This window comes from Sceloporus occidentalis, unplaced genomic scaffold, assembly GCF_023333645.1.
Source record: "Sceloporus occidentalis isolate IW3139 unplaced genomic scaffold, rSceOcc1.0.p SCAF_3, whole genome shotgun sequence".
Lineage (NCBI taxonomy): Eukaryota > Metazoa > Chordata > Lepidosauria > Squamata > Phrynosomatidae > Sceloporus > Sceloporus occidentalis.
The window spans coordinates 1,948,875-1,966,636 of record NW_028316983.1 but is presented as its reverse complement, the minus strand read 5'-3'; the positions used below and the strand labels follow the sequence as shown (position 1 = coordinate 1,966,636).

At 45.4% G+C, this 17,762-nt stretch overlaps 1 protein-coding gene across 4 annotated transcripts in view; it reads right to left on the bottom strand.

Annotated features, from left to right (window-relative positions):
• Positions 1–209: 209 nt before the first annotated feature.
• Positions 210–17,762, bottom strand: part of LOC149315413 (regulation of nuclear pre-mRNA domain-containing protein 1B) — a 53,491-nt gene continuing 35,938 nt past the window's right edge. The window contains exons 7-9 of one of the 4 annotated variants that reach the window (XR_016280364.1): positions 16,411–16,479; positions 4,847–4,998; positions 2,008–2,095 (exon numbers count right to left, since the gene is read on the bottom strand). Coding sequence is in view for 2 of the 4 variants with exons in the window: in XM_089513420.1 (XP_089369546.1) it covers positions 1,946–2,095 (150 nt within the window). In the remaining 2 variants the exon portion in view is untranslated. Of the gene's footprint in view, positions 2,096–4,846; positions 4,999–16,410; positions 16,480–17,762 lie in introns of all 4 variants that reach the window. The other 3 variants (XM_089513421.1, XR_016280365.1, XM_089513420.1) reach the window with 3 other exon arrangements.

The window sequence follows — 17,762 nt, the reverse complement described above, 5'->3', positions numbered from 1 at the left end:
AACAACATCTGTGCTCCAACACAAGACTGAGATTGAGACTTGTAAGCTATTTCTCGATTATTTCTGCTCACAGAAGATGGGGCAGAGTTGACAGTGCTCTGTTTATTTATTTATACCCGGCCTTTTCCCAACTTTGGGGACTCAGCGGCTTATGAAAATTTTACAAGATACAAGGCACACAAACACACACAAAAATGGCCACTCGGCAGTTGAACGACACCCTCTTTATTCAAAAATATATTTATGAGACATTTCAGAATATATTGCTGCTAAAATGGCAGCCTATATCTCTAGATTTATTTCTAAATCGATTCATATACATATTTAAGAAAACATTGTGGGGCCAAGAAAGTGGATTTGACAACCCCCAAAGACCGCCCAGGGCAAGGAGCCCCTCCCTGACCCATGAAAGCAGACCGGATCCAGAGGAGTGGAATTACGTGAAACACAACCAACGGGGAACACTAGGGCTGGGCTGCTGGGACCTGAACCCCACACACACTCATGCACACCCCACAGTGCCTCTCCTGCAACCTCACATGGGAAAAAAGGCATCACATGTGGAGGCTCATCTGCTGTGAAGACCAAATAAATTTGCAAGTTAACAATGGTTGTGGCTAGATCCAGGAAGGACACTGAAATCAGAAGCCAGGGTACTTTAAGGCCAAGTGCAAGAAAGGTGGGATGGAGTGGCCCAATTCCTTCTTCAAAAATTAGATTAGGTTGGATCAGATGGTCCCTCCCAGTTGTGAATATCACAGTAGCCTTGAAGGAGAGAGACTTGATTTCTTTTGGAGGATCGAGGGGGGGATCCTCAAACAACCTGTCAAAATATGAAACCAGTCTTCCTGTCCTAGGTGCCTGATGCTCTCTCCAATATCACATAGTTGGCCATGGGATTTGTAGGCTGCCAGGTGAGGAAGTTGTTCTGGAAATGCGCACACGGCTGCATCAGTTCTGTAGCAAGTTGGTGAAGAGATGAATTTAAAAAGGGAGGAATGTAGACCTGTGGGCCCAATCCACTGGGAGCGTCTCCTCCAGGGGACCCAGGACAGGGACACTGCCAACTAGCGTCCTTTCTAGAATGTGGCCAATCAAGTCCATTCACTTGTTGCTAAAGAAAAATTTAACTGTCAAAGTTTCCAAGTCTTGGTAAGAATCCAAGTCAGAATCCTTTGGGAAGGGTTTCCTTAGCATTGTAAGTTGGCTGATCAAAACCCAAGGAGGCATGATCCTTTCCATTTCTCAATGCTGCAGGCTGATGAAGCCAGGCTAAAACCAACTTGCAAAAATCTGACAAGTGACAAGCAACACTGGATGGAGGAAGAGGAATTCAGTCGCAGTCGACAGAACAGACTATGTTTTTAATTTTGGCTCACCTGGGTCTGTGTACGTCTCCTCACGAACCTTTCACAAAAAAGGCATGCCCCCCTTGCACACCCCAGTCAGGGAGAAGCCCCAAGCGTGCTGCTTCCTCTAACCAACACCACTGCCCAAAACAATCCAGGGCTGGGAGGCCACCAAAATCAAGCTTGACACACACCAAACCAATTCAGAAAGCAACCAAGTTCTTTTTATACAGGGATAGTAGGGGTGTGGGATGGGGAGCAAAGCATAAATCGGGGTTTATTTGTTGGTGTTGAAAGCTCTCAGAGGTAAAGACACACATGATTTGCACCAGCTGGGCTGGAAACTGGAAAATGCTGGGGGAGGGGGGGAGGCAAGGAAATGTGAAGCAGCTTTGCCAAATGGGAGGACGTTTGCTTCTTTCCAAAGGGAGTTTCGCCCCCCTTAATGCAGCAAGGGGTCAAAGGAGGGTCTCTGTCCATTCCTTCCTATGTCAGGTTATTGCGAGGATTGCCAAGCATCCAGAGGTGTTCTGCTGATACTGACTGGAAACTGGAGAGGGGAAAACTGGGGGAGAGTGCAGACACACATTTGTGTCCTAGTCAGTTGAGAAAAGGTCCCCAGCAGATGGCAGAGGGGCCAACCCTCCTGTGACGTTGGGCAAGAGCGACAGATCAGGCAGACTCTGGATGTGGGATTTAAGCTCCTTGCGGACCTGAGTCACCCGGGCAAGCTTCTGTTTGTACTCCTGGAGGAAGAAAAGACAACAGAGAAAAGCCATTAGGATGTGCCGCCACAGACAGATGCTTCTGCAGCCCCCCAAGGGAGGTCCACACAATGTGAAGACCTCTTCGACTCCTATCCTAGGATGGGGTTTCATCCCCTTAGGCCATGAGTGGGCAAATCCTTGTGTCCTCATGCTGGGTCTCTGGAGCAGCCACCACCACCGTCATAAAAAAACATGGATGAAATGGACAGAGCACAACTTGTAGGCAACTGGATCAAAACATGAAAAGGGAGCCGTTTCATTTCCCTCACCTATCAGTGCATGACACTTTCACTGAAAAGGAGGCATTTTTATCCAGGCTGCCTTTTCTGCTTGCAAAAAGCCACAAGATGTGACAATGGTGGTGGGCTCATAACAGGAAGATCTGCTGTGGCATGTGGGGTCTGGGCAGCTGTGATAAGAAGGTGCTCGGCGCATATTGAGCATCAGACATCTTGCCCACTTTCCACAAGGTCCCAAGGCCCATGTACCAGGTTAAGCAGACTCAATTCTAAGCTTGTGTAATGTCCACTCCTCCTGCCCCAAAGTCAAGTCCTGTGGGAAACAGGCCACAAATCTAAGTCAGGATTGTTACAGGAGGAGAGATGAGTTAGCAATTTGTGGGTCGAAGTGCAAAGGGATACCTATCAGCTTAATCCCACCTGGAATACTGTGTCCATTTTTGGGCACCACAATTCAAAAAGGATGTTGAGAAACTGGAGCGTGTCCAAAGAGGGTGACTAAAATGGTGAAGGGTTTAGAAACCATGCCTCATGAGGAATGTTTATGGGGATGTTTAGCCTGGAGAAGAGAAAGTTAAGAGGTGACATGATAGCTCTGTTTAAATATTTGAAGGGATGCCATATTGAGGAGGGAGCAAGCTTGTTTTCTACTGCTCCAGAGAATAGGATGCGGAGCAATGGATGCAAGCTCCAGGAAAAGAGATTCCAGCTCAACATTAGGAGGAACTTCCTGACAGTCAGGGCTGCTTGACAGTGGAACACACTCCTTCCTCGGAGATTGTGGTGGAGTCTCCTTCCTTAGAGGTCTTTAAACAGAGACTGGATGGTCATCTGTCAATGGGGATGCTTTGATTGAGAGTTCCTGCATGGTAGAATGGGGTTGGACAGGATAGCCCTTGTGATTTCTTCCAACTCTATGATTCTATTCACATTAAGCATTTAAGGACTCCAAATATCCCTGTTAGGCAGCGGGACTCATAGAATCATAGAATTGGAAGAGACCTCAAGGGCTACCCAGCCCAATCCCTCTGCCATGCAGGAACTCACAATCAAAGCATTCCTGACAGACTCCTACAGGTTCACCAAGCAATATGCCTTTCAGAGCTCTGCCATAAATTTGCTTGAAAGCAATGCAATTGCTTTCCCTAATTCACTCAATAATCACATTTAAAATGAAGAACCACTGTGGTGTAGTGGTGTGACTGTCAGATTGTGACTTTGCTCGACCATGGAAACCCGCTGCACGATCTTGGGCGAGTCACACATTCTCAGCCCCAGAAAACCCCATGATAGGTTCACCTTAGAGTCATCATAAGTTGGAAACGACTTGAAGGCACACAACAACAACAACAACAACAACACTAAGGCTACATTGCCATGGATGGCCTCTGGGTTGTGTCCCTATTCAGAATCTAGGTGTGTGTTGGCAATGTGCAAATGCTTCACCACACAAAATATAAAGCCATCCCTGAGTACACAAGGCTGTCACATCAAGCTCAGCTGCAAATCTTCCCTGCAACAACGAGTTTTCTACAGGCATGGAACATTATGCTCCCCATCCAATGGCGACTTCATCAGCAGCTTGGCATAAAAGTGTCTTCAGTGCGCAGTTCCTCCCAAGATCTCTCCTGGCTTTAACTCCTACACAAAGACCATTTACTCAACTGCTTCCACAGCATTTTCTACAGCTTCTTCCACAACCAAATGAAGAATTGTGGGATCAGGTAAGCAATACTCAAAAGAAAGAAAAGAAATTTGCTAGCCAGCCTCTGAGAGCGGCAACTTTATTTCCACATGGGAATAAATGAGAATATAATTGCCCAAGCAGAAGCTGAACCTCCTCCATACAGGCATTGAAGATATTCCATTTTAGCATTTTTAGAAAGGCATGCTTACATCTTTGGGGGCGATAAACCTGTTTGCTGCCAAACAATGCCGCAAAGTGTTGAATGTCCTGCTGGGGAAGGAATGATGGGCTCACACTTCCCTCCATTTATTGCAAGAATAATACAAACACTACAGACTCGATGGCGATGCCCCGGTGTGCTCGCCTCATTTGCTGCAAGAGCACAGAAAGCATTCAGCAACTTCGGCTGGCACACAGATATGGATGTCCTTTAACACCCTGTGCTTAATCTATGCAGGCTTGCAAGGCTGAGGGAAACTGACAGACCGCTCTTTTACAAAGATCTATGCCAAGACTATGCAGAGTGAGCAACAGGAGGGTTGCAGAGAAAACCCTGCTGGTTTCAGAAACAAAATAGACTGAGGGTGTCTTGAGGAAGGAAGCAGCACTCAGCCCCAGCTCAGGATAGAGCCTGGGATCGCACTCCTCCTGTGCTCTCTGTGTGGCTCCATAACCAGAGCATCATGTGGCATAGCAACAGTGTTTACATTTCTACACTACTTAGTAATAAACTCAGCACTCTCTAAGCAGTTTACAATGTGTCAGCCAATTGCCCTCAACAAGTTGGGTACTCATTTTACCTACCTATGAAAGGATTGGAGGTAGAGTCAACCTTGGAGCCCCTCAGGATCAAACTCACAACGGTTGTAGCTGCAGGAACAGCATTTAACCACTGCGCCACCATGGCTCCTGGCATCTCTTCAATTGACCAAAGCCTGCTTTTCAAGAGTGTTTCACTGATGGGTTTAAAAGCTATCACACGGAAATTACTTGAAGGCCACAACAACAAGGGATAAATTGCCCTATATAGTTAGCACACTTCAAAATGGTTGTGCTACGATTACTTTACTCTGAATGGAAATTCAAAACCTGTTTTAAAACCTCTTACTGCTTGTGTGTAGGCCTTGCGGATGGAAGGAAAAGAAAGTGGAACACTGACCCAGGACAGTTCATTTTAAAAAAAAGATATACTTTTTAATGCAAGCTGCTATATTTCTATTTTTTGTCAAGATTGATTTGCTGTGGGGCCTTTACAACTGATACAGACTTACTTGACATTTTACTACTTTAGAGGCCAAGCTCACCTTTGTGTTCACACATCCAATTGTGATGAGCTCATGTATGTCAAACTCATTGGAACCCTTTGTGCCGAACATCGGATCAACCTGATAAAGGTTGGTGACAACAAGAAGCTGGGCGAGTGGGTAAGTCTCTACGAGATCGACAGACAAGGAAAACCACACAAAGTTGTGGGCTGCAGTTGTGTGGTTGTGAAAGACTATGTATGGAAAAGAATCTCAGGCTAAAGATGTCATTGAAGAGTAATTCATGAGCAAAAATTGAACAAATAAAATATATTTGAGCCTGGAAAAAAAAAGGAGGGGGAGCACAATGGACAGTAATTGACAAGCGGGTGGGAAGACTGAAGGCACTGTGGCCACTTGCTCATCCGTTGTGGCCACTCACCCATTTTTCCTGAGCAAATACAGCCAGCAGATAAGAAAGTTTTGTTAAAAAGCTCTCCATCCTTGATGGGCAGCAGCCACCAAATCTAAATGGGTTAAAAACAGTTAAATAAACATTATGCTTTAGTTCCAGCCATATCAGGACAAGGATGAAGGGAAATATAGAAGGCTTGACCCACAAAGAAAGGGGAGAACAAATGTGGCATGCTCTTTCCATGGGTCAATACAGGGGAGGCACAGAGATGCTGTATTGAAGATTATTGCTTCTAATAGGAGCAATACTGGGTACACTAGGGATACTTCTCCCTTTTTCATTAGACTTTATGGCCAGGGTGTGTGTGTGATAAATGTTAAGGTACAACACTTAGGCAGGATAAACGCAATGTAGAAACATAGGATGGGTGGCATCTGGGTAGACCACAAGCTAAACATGAGTCAACAGTGTGATGCAGTGGCCAAAAAGCCAATGCAACTCTTGACTGCATCAACAGGAGTACAGTGTCCAGGTTGACTGACTGAAAAGTAGTGATGGCAGGAGTCTTTCCTCTTTTCTACACACAGTAGCATACTGAAGAGGAGAAAAAACTGGGCCATTTTGAAGTTGTAATTAACTTCTTTCAGGTGACTATTCCCTCGGAGGGAGTTACATTTACTAAAAATAAATGCAGGCAAGAACAAAGTGTTCAGTGTGCTAAAATTAGCATGCGGTTCACACATCTGATAGTGTCAACTCGTCTTAGAAATATTATTAGAACATACATATTGTTTTTAAAAAAAGAACATTAGCCGAAGTCTCCACCTGAAATGCAATCTTTTTTTAGCGTATCATTCAAACCATACAAAAGGTACTTTTTTATGTTTGATTCCCAAACCATGCAACCCATAAAAATATTTCAGCTCAATGATTTTGTCCTCTGGATAATTTTTTGAGAGACGAGTGAATTGGACAAGTGTATAGTCTGACAAGTATTCAGTATCTATATTTTCCACAAAGTCCATGGAACTGGCTTTGGTTCCACATATGTACATTTCATCCCTTGGCTCCAACCTATTTCACAGACCCAAGCAAACAAAATACAAGCTATTCTGGAGGAACAAAGTCATTAAAAGATACTCAGCTATCTGGCCCAATCCTATCAGCACATTTAGGCTGAAGTTTAGTTCCAAAGTTAAACCTCTGGTCCTCCATTTGTTTTGGACTTCTGCTTCCAGAAGCCCCAGGATGTTCTTCTGAATGTTTTGGTGGAATCTCTTTTGCTCTAGTTTGAATACTTTCTTTTGTGTCCTGTTCTCTGGAGCAGCAGAAAACAAGCTTGCTCACTCCTCAATATGACATCCCTTCAAATACTTAAACATTATCATCCCGGAACAATGGATGCAAGCTGCAGGAAAAGAGATTCCACCTCAACATTAGGAGGACCTTCCTGACAGTAAGGGCTGTTCGACAGTGGAACTCACTCCCTCGGAGGGTAATGGAGTTGCCTTCCTTGGAAGTCTTTAAAGAGAGGCTGGGTGGACATCTGACAGGGATGCTTTGATTTAGATTTCCTGCATGGCAGGGGGTTGGACTGGATGGCTCTTGGGGTCTCTTCCAACTCTACGATTCTATGATTCCAGTCCTTAGGACTGGAGCGTGGATTTGGCATGGCTTCCAGACTCTTAGGATGCAAGCAGCATTTAAACAGCATACCTCCAAAGTGGCCCGATGCAGCTTTATTTTGTCCTGTCTGTATGGGGCCTTTTTCTCATTCTTTCCCTAATTTATCATTTGCTACTACAGTGGTCCCTCCACATTTGCTGAGGTTAGGGATGAAGGAAAAACCACACATTAAAAAAGCCACTCTTTTTATCTAAGAAAAGACCTCTCTAGGAATCTCCAGGTTCTCCACTAAAACTCTGTGGCTAACGTCTGCCACAATTTGACCACAGAATCATGCTGGAGGACCCACAAATGCCTAGAGAAAGGTTTTCTCTAGGAACTTCTAGGTTCTCCAGCACAACTCTATGGTCACCCTCTGGCAGAATTGAGTTGGAGGAGCTAGAGATTCTTAAAGAGAACATATTAATCAAAACCACAAATAATCAAATTTGTAAAAGTCAAATCCACAAACATGGAGGGCCAACTGTATATTACTCAAGAGATCTTAAACTGGAATAGAAGGAAGGGTCTGGGGGCTTCTGTGTGAAACCTGGGGCTCCAATGTTAAGCTACAGGCCCTTGCCTTCAAGGTACAGAATCCCACCTCTCCTTTCCCCCAGGGAGCAGGCTGCCCCTCTTTGTACCATCTCCTTCTGCTTTCTGAGAAGTAACCTGCTCTCTCCTCATGGCTTACAGTAGTTCAGATTGCCCAATACAAACATGTTCAGAAGAGTCAAGTCCTGCTCCTTTCGGTGCAATGTATATATTCACCCAGCGCATGGGTAATGGACAGCCACCCCTCACAGCAGGAGAAAGGGGAGGACTACATAGCCTTCAGGTCCTCTGGGCTCTACATTTCTGCAATGCAGAAAGCAGATGCAGATACATAAACACTCGATGCTGGCTGCCATTCTTCAAGCAAAAGGCATTGCTTTGCAGAGGCTGCCGGAGGGCGAAGTCATTTCTGTTCTGTTTGGCTACTTAGAAGAAACATCAAGTTAACAGTTAACAGAGGAGCCCTTCTGGGCTGCCTCGGATAGAGACAGAGAGGGATTTTATTGTATCTAAACACACTTGCAGACAGGAGGCCGATACAGCTGAGTCTACAGATAGCCTTGTGCCAAGAAGCCGCTGCCTAGAAAATTGTAGAACATGACTCTGAAAGACAGTGATGGATGCAGCGCTGGGAAAAGAGAGGAGGAGGGAGAGACTGAGAGAGAAAGAAGAGGAAGGAGGAACAGCCAGCCCTTTCTCTCCATAACATCGAGCTTTCTAAAACCCTAGTTAGGCAAGGCTAGCCTAGGACCTTTCTGCCTCTCCTGGGAGATCAGACAGAGCACAGAAATCCCAGGTCGAAAGCACAAGAAGGCATGATCCTACAAGACAGCCTTCTCCAGAGGTCCATTCCTGCAGCCTCTCAGCTTCTCCCCTCATCCGATACAGAATGGGCCAGGAAAACAGACGGCTCAAGTGGAAGGACAGGGCACTCCAATCTGAAATTATTACTATCATTATTATTGTTTTTAAAAGAGTGGAAAGTCAATAGCTCTCTTCATTCTTTCCACACTATAGCACTTTCCTGAAGAGAACAATCCCCATCACCACACACACAACCACCCCCAGGCGGGCTGAGAGGCTAGAAGAGGTGTCAATAGGAAAAACGTTCTCTCTCTCCAACAGAGGAGGGGAGGGACTTTTCTGATTTTTTCCTTTTAAATAAGCCCATCTGGGCCTTCACACCCCTCCATATGGATCTAAGCTTATTTGTTCCAGGCATTATCTAAGAGGGTCAGATTTTCCATAAACAACCAGAACATTTCAAGTTCCCAGGTCAGAGGTATAGTTTTCAAAAGGAATTTCTTACCACTAGAAAACTACTACGCCCCAATGAACGAATGAACAAATGCTAGAAGAAGAAGAGCAGGTCCTTTGTGCAAGTGGCAGCAGTGACTGGCTTGAAAAGAATAATTATAGAGATGAATGAACCTCATGTGTTTGAAACCTGACTTTCCTCCCCTGCTCTGAGCCTTACATAAATACTCTCCTCCATTTAGAATTTTAAGTCAAGCTCCGAAGAACTGCACCAAGAGCTCCATAAATCCAAGCAGGATTCAGGCGTTTGTTTCTGGAAACAAATGCCCAGGGTTTTTTGCACAGCAAACCAACACAAGCAGGATGTGTCTGTGTGTGCAGTTGTTCCAGGAGATGTTCAGACATTCCCACGGCCTTCCCACTTGTCCCTTTGAAGAGACCTATTTTTAATGAATGTAAGGCCACCAGGAGCAGGGAAATCTTGATGGAATTAGCTGAGGAGTGATTGTGGTCTTTTTGATTCACTGAGCTTACATACTGCATTCTTGGGCAAGGGTCTGGTGGCCTTCCAGCTCCAAGGGTTACTGGAAGCCCTGTTTAAATATTTGAAAGGATGTCATATTGAGGAGGGAGCAAGCTTGTTTTCTGCTGCTCCAGAGAACAGGACCCGGAACAATGGATGCAAGCTACAGGAAAAGAGATTCCACCTCAACATTAGGAAGAACTTCCTGACAGTAAGGGCTGTTTGACAGTGGAACACACTCCTTCCTCGGAGTGTAGTGGAGTCTCCTTCCTTGGAGGTCTTTAAGCAGAGGCTGGATGGCCATCTGCTGGGGATGCTTTGATTTGGATTTCCTGCATGGCAGAATGGGGTTGGACTGGATGGCCCCTGCGGTCTCTTCCAACTCTATGATTCTATGATGAGGCAGATTATGCCAGGGACCAGCATAGATCCATTTCAATCTGGCTTCAGACCTGGCTATGACATGGTAACAGATTTGGTTGCCTTGGTGGATGACCTATGCATGAAACTGGACAAGCGGAGTGTGTCCCTGTTGATCCTGCTGGATCTCTCAGTGGCTTTCAATACCATCAACCATGTATCCTTCTGGGTCGCCTCTCTGGGATGGGACTTGGGGGCACTGCTTTGCAGTGGTTCCAGTCTTTCTTGGAGGGGCGAACTCAGAAGGTAGTGTTGGAGGACTCCTGTTCAACTCATTGGCCATTGGCCTGTGGAGTCCCACTGGGGGTTCTGTTCTGTTCTGTCCCCATGTTATTCAACATCTACATGAAACCACTGGGAGAGGTCATCCGGAGATTTGAGGTGTGCTGCCAATAGTATGCGGATAACACGCAACTCTCTCATTCCATATGATTCCAAGGAAGCTGACTCTGTACTGAACCAAAGTCTGCTATCGGTAATGGGAGTGGACGAAGGCAAACAAATTGAGACTTAATCCAGGTAAAACAGAGGTGCTCCTGGTCAGTCTAAGGCTAATCAGGGAACAGGGGCCTTGCCTGTGCTGAGTGCGGTTACGCCCCCTCCAACCCCCCCCCCCCCCGAAATCTCAGGTTTGCAGCTTGGGTGTTTTCTTCCTGGACTCTAAGCCTGGATGCCCAAGTTTCAGCGGAGGACAGGGGTGCATTTACACAATTAAAACTAGTGTGCCAGCTGCGCCTGTTCCTTGAGATGTCAGATCTGGCTATGGTGACACATGCCTTGGTTACATCCCATTTGGACTACTGTAACGCACTCTACGTGGGGCTGCCTTTGGAAACTCTTCAGACACTTCAGTGGGTTCAAAACATGGCAGCTAAAATGCTGACCGGGGCCAGTTATAGGGAGCATGAAGTGCACTTGTTGAAACAGCCTCACTGGTTACCTGTTAGTTTCTGGGCACAATTCAAAGTGCTGGCCATGACCTATAAATCCCTACACGGCTTAGGTCCAGACTATTTGAAAGACTGTATCTGCCCATATGAATCACCTAGAGCCCTAAGATCTTCATGAGAAGGCTTTCTCTTGGTCCTGCCAAGATCAAGTCTCGCTTGGAGAGGAAATGAGAGAGAGCCTTCTGGGCGGCTGCTCCTATGCTCTGGAGCTCCCTCCCAAGGGAAGCTAGGCTGGCCCCCTCCCTGCTTGCTTTTCGTCAGCAAGCCAAGCTGTTTTTATTAAACAGCCATTTGATATATAATTGATATCAGGGTGGTTTTTATGGAGCAGGTGGGTTTTAGTTATGCTTTTAATTTTGTACATTTTATGGAATTTTATATGGTATGTAAATGTTGTTAATTGTTTTGAATTTTACTGAGATATTTAAAAAAAATTATCTGTGAACCAACACAGGTCCCTAGTGGGAGAACGGCGGCCTACAAATGAAATGAAATAAATAAATACACAGAAAACTAGGAAAGAGAGTCTGGAGAAAATTCCAAAAGAGCCGCCTCTATAGCCATAGGAACCTTTCAACCAGCCACAGCTGTAGGAAAATGGGGAGGGGAGAAAGGGAAAATAAATGCTAATCTTCTAATAGGGATTAGCTGAGCCCTGCAAGTGGATGCTTGCCAACCCAGATAGAGGATGGAATTACCAAGTTGTACTAACTTGACAACTGGCTGGGTAGCTACACATCATGAAAGAGATTAATGGAAAACTAGGAGGCCACAAGGCACAGAAGGTCAACTCCACCTTAAAAGAGACCTATTTGGCCAGGATGCTGCTGCAAGCTTTCACAAGTGTGGGACTTTGATTCCATTAACCCCTTCCAGCTGGCTGGGGATGATGGGAATCAAACTCCAAAAGCTCTGGCAGGTAATGGCGTTGAAGAAGGCTGCATTTTAGGCACAGAATAAACCAATGCTGTTCAAGAGGAGAAGATCCCCTTGCTTGTAAAATTCATGCAGCTTAGAGGCAGGATTAGCTTCAGTGTTCCAAGAATAAAGGATGGAGCTTATTGTGAGGAAAAGCCCATTTCATCCTACACTTTGCACCTGCTAAGTCTCCCTGGCAGCTGGAATAAGAGAGGTCTTTTGCATGGGACTCATGCAGGGGAGAGACACTCTCCAAAGTTCAGGGGCTGCACCCCTACACATTTTTAATTTTTTTATTTATTTAAAAGGCCCCACACTCCTTTGGGGGAGAAACCTTTGTTCTATTCCTCTCCTCCTGTCTTGAGTCCAAGAGTGAGCTGGAAGTCCCTTTTAGTTTTGGGAAAAGCCTCCACTTGCATCAGATTTAAAACAATGGGATGTGGACTGCCTCCCAAGTCTCCACAAAGATGAGAGGATATTCTGAATTTAGAAGATAAATTTAAAAATGGAGGTCCTTAAGCACCCTAAAGGTCTGTAGGCTTTACTTTCCCTCCACGTAAATTAACTTTAGATAGTCAGCATGATAGAGCGGTTTGAGTGTTGGACTACAACTCTGGAGACAGACAGGGTTTGAATCCTCGCTAGGCCATGGAAACCCACTGAATGACCTGGGGTAAGTCACACCCTCTCAGCCCCAGAGAAAGGCCACGATAACCTGCCTCTGAACCAATCTTGCCAAGAAAACCCTGTGATAACTTTGCATTAGAGGTACCATAGACCAGAAACTAGCTGAAGGCATACTACAAGAACTGAAGTTTGGAAAAGAATAAAAGCGGCTGACAGACATTAAAAGTAACACCTCTACTCTCAAAATACAGAATCCAGGCTCATTGGGGGAAGCTGAATGGGGGAAAGAATCTGGGCAGAAGAAAACAAAGTACTCCTTCACACAAACACACGGTTGAACTGGGATCCACTGCACAAGACGTAACAATTGCCACCAACTTGGACACTTTGACCAGACAAAGTTATTAATGTCTACTAGGCATGGTGCTTAAGTATTGCTTCACATATCAGATGCAGTACACCTTCCCAAAACCAGTCATCCAGCAGCAGAAGCAGCAGGACGTGAGTGTGGTCCCATCCTGCATTTGGACTTCTCATGGCCATATAGTGCCCCTATGAAACCAAAGCTCTGGGACATCTTTTTGAATCTGATCCTGAAGAACTCTCGTGTTCTAAGAGAAGCCTCTGGTCTCTGTCCTTCCTGGATCAACAGGCCTGGAGAACAGACTGTTGTTGCTGTTGTTGTGTGTCTTCAAATCATTCCCCGACTTATGGCGACCCTTAGATGAACCTATCACAAGGTTTTCTTTCCTGCTGTGCCTTTTCCTTTCCAAGCAGGACTGGTTCCCTCATCTGTCATTAGAAGGCAGCCAAGGAAAGACGCCCTTCAACCAAGAAGGGAGCAGCTGCTGTCTGTTCTGGCCCAGTTCTGGGGTGCAAGACAGCCCTCCTTGGGCTTTGATTTCCCCATTTATTTTGTTGTGGTGGAGGTCTGTGCTTGTGCCACAACAGTGACACTCTATGCCTTCCCTGGCTTTTGTTTAAACATGAACTTTTCTACTTTTTCCAAGAGTCTAAGCTTTTGGAAATGGGCACCTACAGGCCCAAAGAGCAGGAAATTCAACATGCAATGCTCTTTGTTGTCATCCTTTGAAAAATAAAAGTGGAAGCCAAATGCAAAGAATGTGGCAGTTGCTTGTGGATGATTTATTCTTTGCTTCTTTACCCATAGGTTGTTTTGAAAACACTGAAGTAGGGTTGCTATGTGTCCTTTTCTTGTGGTTGTGTACCTCCAAGCTGTTTCTGACTTATGGTGACCCTAAGGTGAACCGACTAAACATTCATGTCAAGGGGAAACTTTTCCCTTTACCTTTAAGGTGAACCTATCACAAGGTTTTCTTGGCAAGATTTGTTCAGGGGTAGGGTTGCTTTTGCCTTTCTCTGAGGCTGGGAAAGTGTGACTTGGCCAAGGTTTCCCAGTGAGTTTCCATGGCTGAGCTGGGATTTCCACCCTGGTGTTCAGAGTCATAGTCCAACGCTCAAGCCACTGCGCCACATAGGCTCTCAAAGACCACGGTACAGGTTTCATAGAGTTCAAGTTCCAATCTTCTGTTAGTAAGATGGAGGAAAATGCTATGCATGGAAAAAAAGATGTCCTGTTCAAAAGGAGGAGAGAAAAGAGAGGTCAGGCGATTCAATGAGGAGACTGACCCAGCGGGAAAGGCAGCCCACAAGGGGTGGCCGGTGCGACTCTCCTAGACAAGACTGTAGAGACCGCCTGCTGTTCCAGAGCCTTCAAGGAACTTCAGAGGCTGTGGTTAGTATGCTGGATCTATCCCATGGAACAGAACTACCAACATGACTTGGGTTTCAAAGCAGCAACCCCACAGCTTATGTTTCATGGAGGAAAACCTGGGAGGCCAATGACAGATTCTTTTATTCTCTGGCAATACTGCAGCATGCAGATTCCAATTTTCAGAGACTGAACTAAAGATTGCAATGGCTTTCCCCCCAGTAATGCTCAGCTAAGCCTCTAGAGTGATCACAGCTATTGCTTACACAGGAGTATTTGCCTTGTATGGTTGTGTGCCCCCCCTTTTTTGCTAGCTTTTAAATATCATTCTCAAATCCAGGCAAGACGCAAGGGATATGATGATTTACTTCTGGATCATCCTAATTACTGTAGTCAAAAGGGCAGCTGTACAAGAATGGTTGAGCACCACGACATCTCAGCCACAAGAGTTTTGCTGGATGGCTATCTGCAGCCATTTCAAGGTATAGTAGCTCCCCACACTGTCATGGGGCTTCAAAACAAGGTGACTCAGGAGTATTCAGCTGGTTCAACCGTGGCACTGAAAACTATGGCATGCCTCTCTGGAGAAGTGTTGATCCTGAACGGATCGTCACATGATATCACTTCTGGCGTGCTCCCAATGCAGAGGCATAGGCTTTCACCTCTCATAGAATCATAGAGTTGGAAGAGACCACAAGGGCCATCCAGTCCAACCTCCTGCCATGCAGGAACCCTCCATCAAAGCACCCCCGACAGATGCTCTCTCCCAGAGCTATTGTGCTGCTAGCTGCCCAGGGTACTTTCAGCCACATCCGAGGAAAGCCTATGCTGAGCAGGGTCAGCAAAACAGTGAGGCAACTACTGAGACCCATGGCTGAACAGAGATGGTGGGCACCACTGTCATCTTTGCTTGATTTTGATCAGGCATGCCCTTGAGGCTCACAAGGCAATTTACCAGAGAATGGCTGAGAGGTGTTGTTGTTGTCCTTCTCTATCTATGGATGCTTTTCCCATGGATTCAACCATCCACGGCTTGAAAATATTAAAATATACATATATAAATTCCAAAAAGGAAACCTTGATGCTGTCATTTTATATCCTCTTGGTATGCCACCTCTACTTAGGAAGCCTGCCCCAAATGAAATCTAGATGAATCATATAATCATGAAAATTGAATCATAGAAAATTGGAAAAGACCCCAAGGGCTATCAAATCCAACTCCCTGCCATGTAGGAATACAAATCAAACTACCAACAGATGCCCATTCAGCCTCTGCATATGAGTCTCCAAACAAAGAGATTCCACAACATTCTGCCAAGGAAGTCTTCCTAATGTTTAGGTGGAATTTCTTTCTCTGCAGTTTGCATCCATTGCTTTGCGTCCTGGAGCTGCAGAAAACAAATGTGCTGCATCTTCAGTATGACATCCCTTCAAGTATTTAAACAGGGCTATCATTTCACCTTTTAACCTTTCCTTCCCCAGGCTAAACATACCCAGCTCCATACGTCTTTCCTCATAGTGCATGGTTTCCACACCCTTCACCATTTTAGTCACCCTCCTTTGAACATGCTCCACTTTCTCAACATCCTTTTTGAACTGTGGTGCCCAGAACTGGACACAGGATTATTCCAGGTGAGGCCTGACCAAAGCAGGATAGAGTGGAACTATTACTTCCCTCGACCTGGATACTATGCTTCTACTGAGGCAGCCTAGAATCGTATTGGGTCTTTTTAGCTACCACATCACACTGTGGACTCATGTTCCACCTGTGGTCTACTAGGACTTCTCATTCACTTTCACACAGACTGTTGTCAAGCGCATCCTATATCTGTGCATTTCATTTTTTTTGCCTAAGCGTGACGGGCAAGCATTTAACAGTTCCCGCTCCTCCTCCTCCCCCCGTGCCTCCCTCCTTTTGTCAGTACAGGAACTGAATCCAGTGTGACACTTCCATAAAAACAAGGAGGAGATGAAGGTGCAAGTTTCAGGACTAAATCCAATTATTAGTCCCAATTTGAGTAGACCCACTGAATTAATGGGATTTATATAAGTGTTGACTTACCATTCGAAATCAGTGGGTCTGCTCTCTCTGGGACTAAAAATCAAATTTACGTCTGTGTTCTGGGTCCACCTAGATGTATAAAGAGAGACGAAGTGTTTCATGTTTACAATTGTTAACTTTATGTAAAAATGTGTTCATACTGTTTGCTTTGTTCATACACTTGAAGCCAGAATTTCAAGTGTATGAATTTGGCTCTGAGGAAGTCAGCCTCAGCTATCGAAACCATGAAAGAAACTGTTCTAACCCCTAAGCTTTTCCATTCTGCATAAATTTGAGGCACCAGATCTCTAGGTCACCATGGAGGCAAAGTTTGCTATTCAGTGTTTTTACAGCTCAACCGATGAGGATTTGGTTAATTCCCAAATTGGATGAGGGCTTGGTTAGTTATCAGATTGGAGGATGATGTGAAACTAGGAGGATCAAGCAAAGCCACAGAAGGTAAAGTCAAGAAGATCTTGACAGGCTGGAACTGCATTCCCAAGCTAACAAAATAAAGTACAACAGAGATACATCTAAAGTCCTGCATTTACAAGGACCATCTTTCCCTCTGTGTTCAGTTCTGGGTGGTACACTTTAAGGCTACTGGTAAGTAACCGAATGTCCAAAGAAGAACAATTAGGACCGTTAGGGATCTAGAAACCAATTCCTCTGAGGAATGGAGGGCTTGTTTAAGCAGAAGAGCTCAAAAGGAGACATGGTAATGCTCTTACATCTGAAAGCTTGCGACACAGACAATGAAACAAGAAACACTTTCTAGTGGTACCCAAGGTCTTTTCACATGGGAACAGAACACATCAGGAGACGGCAGATTCTTCCCAGCTGCAGGTATTTAAACATAGACAGCCATCTGTTTGGGATGCTGTAGCATATGGGTAGAAGACAGATGCTCTCCAAAAGCCTTGGGCTACAACTACCACAGGCTCCAGTAGACATGGCCTGTGGCCTGGGACTATTAGAACTGTGGCTGAGAACATGTGAAAAGCACCAGGCTTCAGAGAATTACAACAGGGAGCCTTAGAGTTGGGAAAGCTCCTTGGTGATCTACTAGTCCAGCCTGTTTGAGTATAGTCTGAAGCTACAGCAGGTTGCCAATCTCTGACCAGAAGATCAACAAGGAGCTTTCCCAACTCTAAGGCTCCCTGATGTAACTCTCTGAAGCCAAACCTACCTTTAGCTGCTCCCAAACCAGCGTCTCCTTTCGAAGCCTCTCAATCTTTCCACAGGGAGCCAGATTTACATGGAAAGAACCATGCCAAGACAGATCTCTGTCTAGTTTTTGATTCCTGCATATGCTCCTTACATGGAGATGGAGTGGAAGCCATACCATATCCACCTCATAGGATCTTCACTTT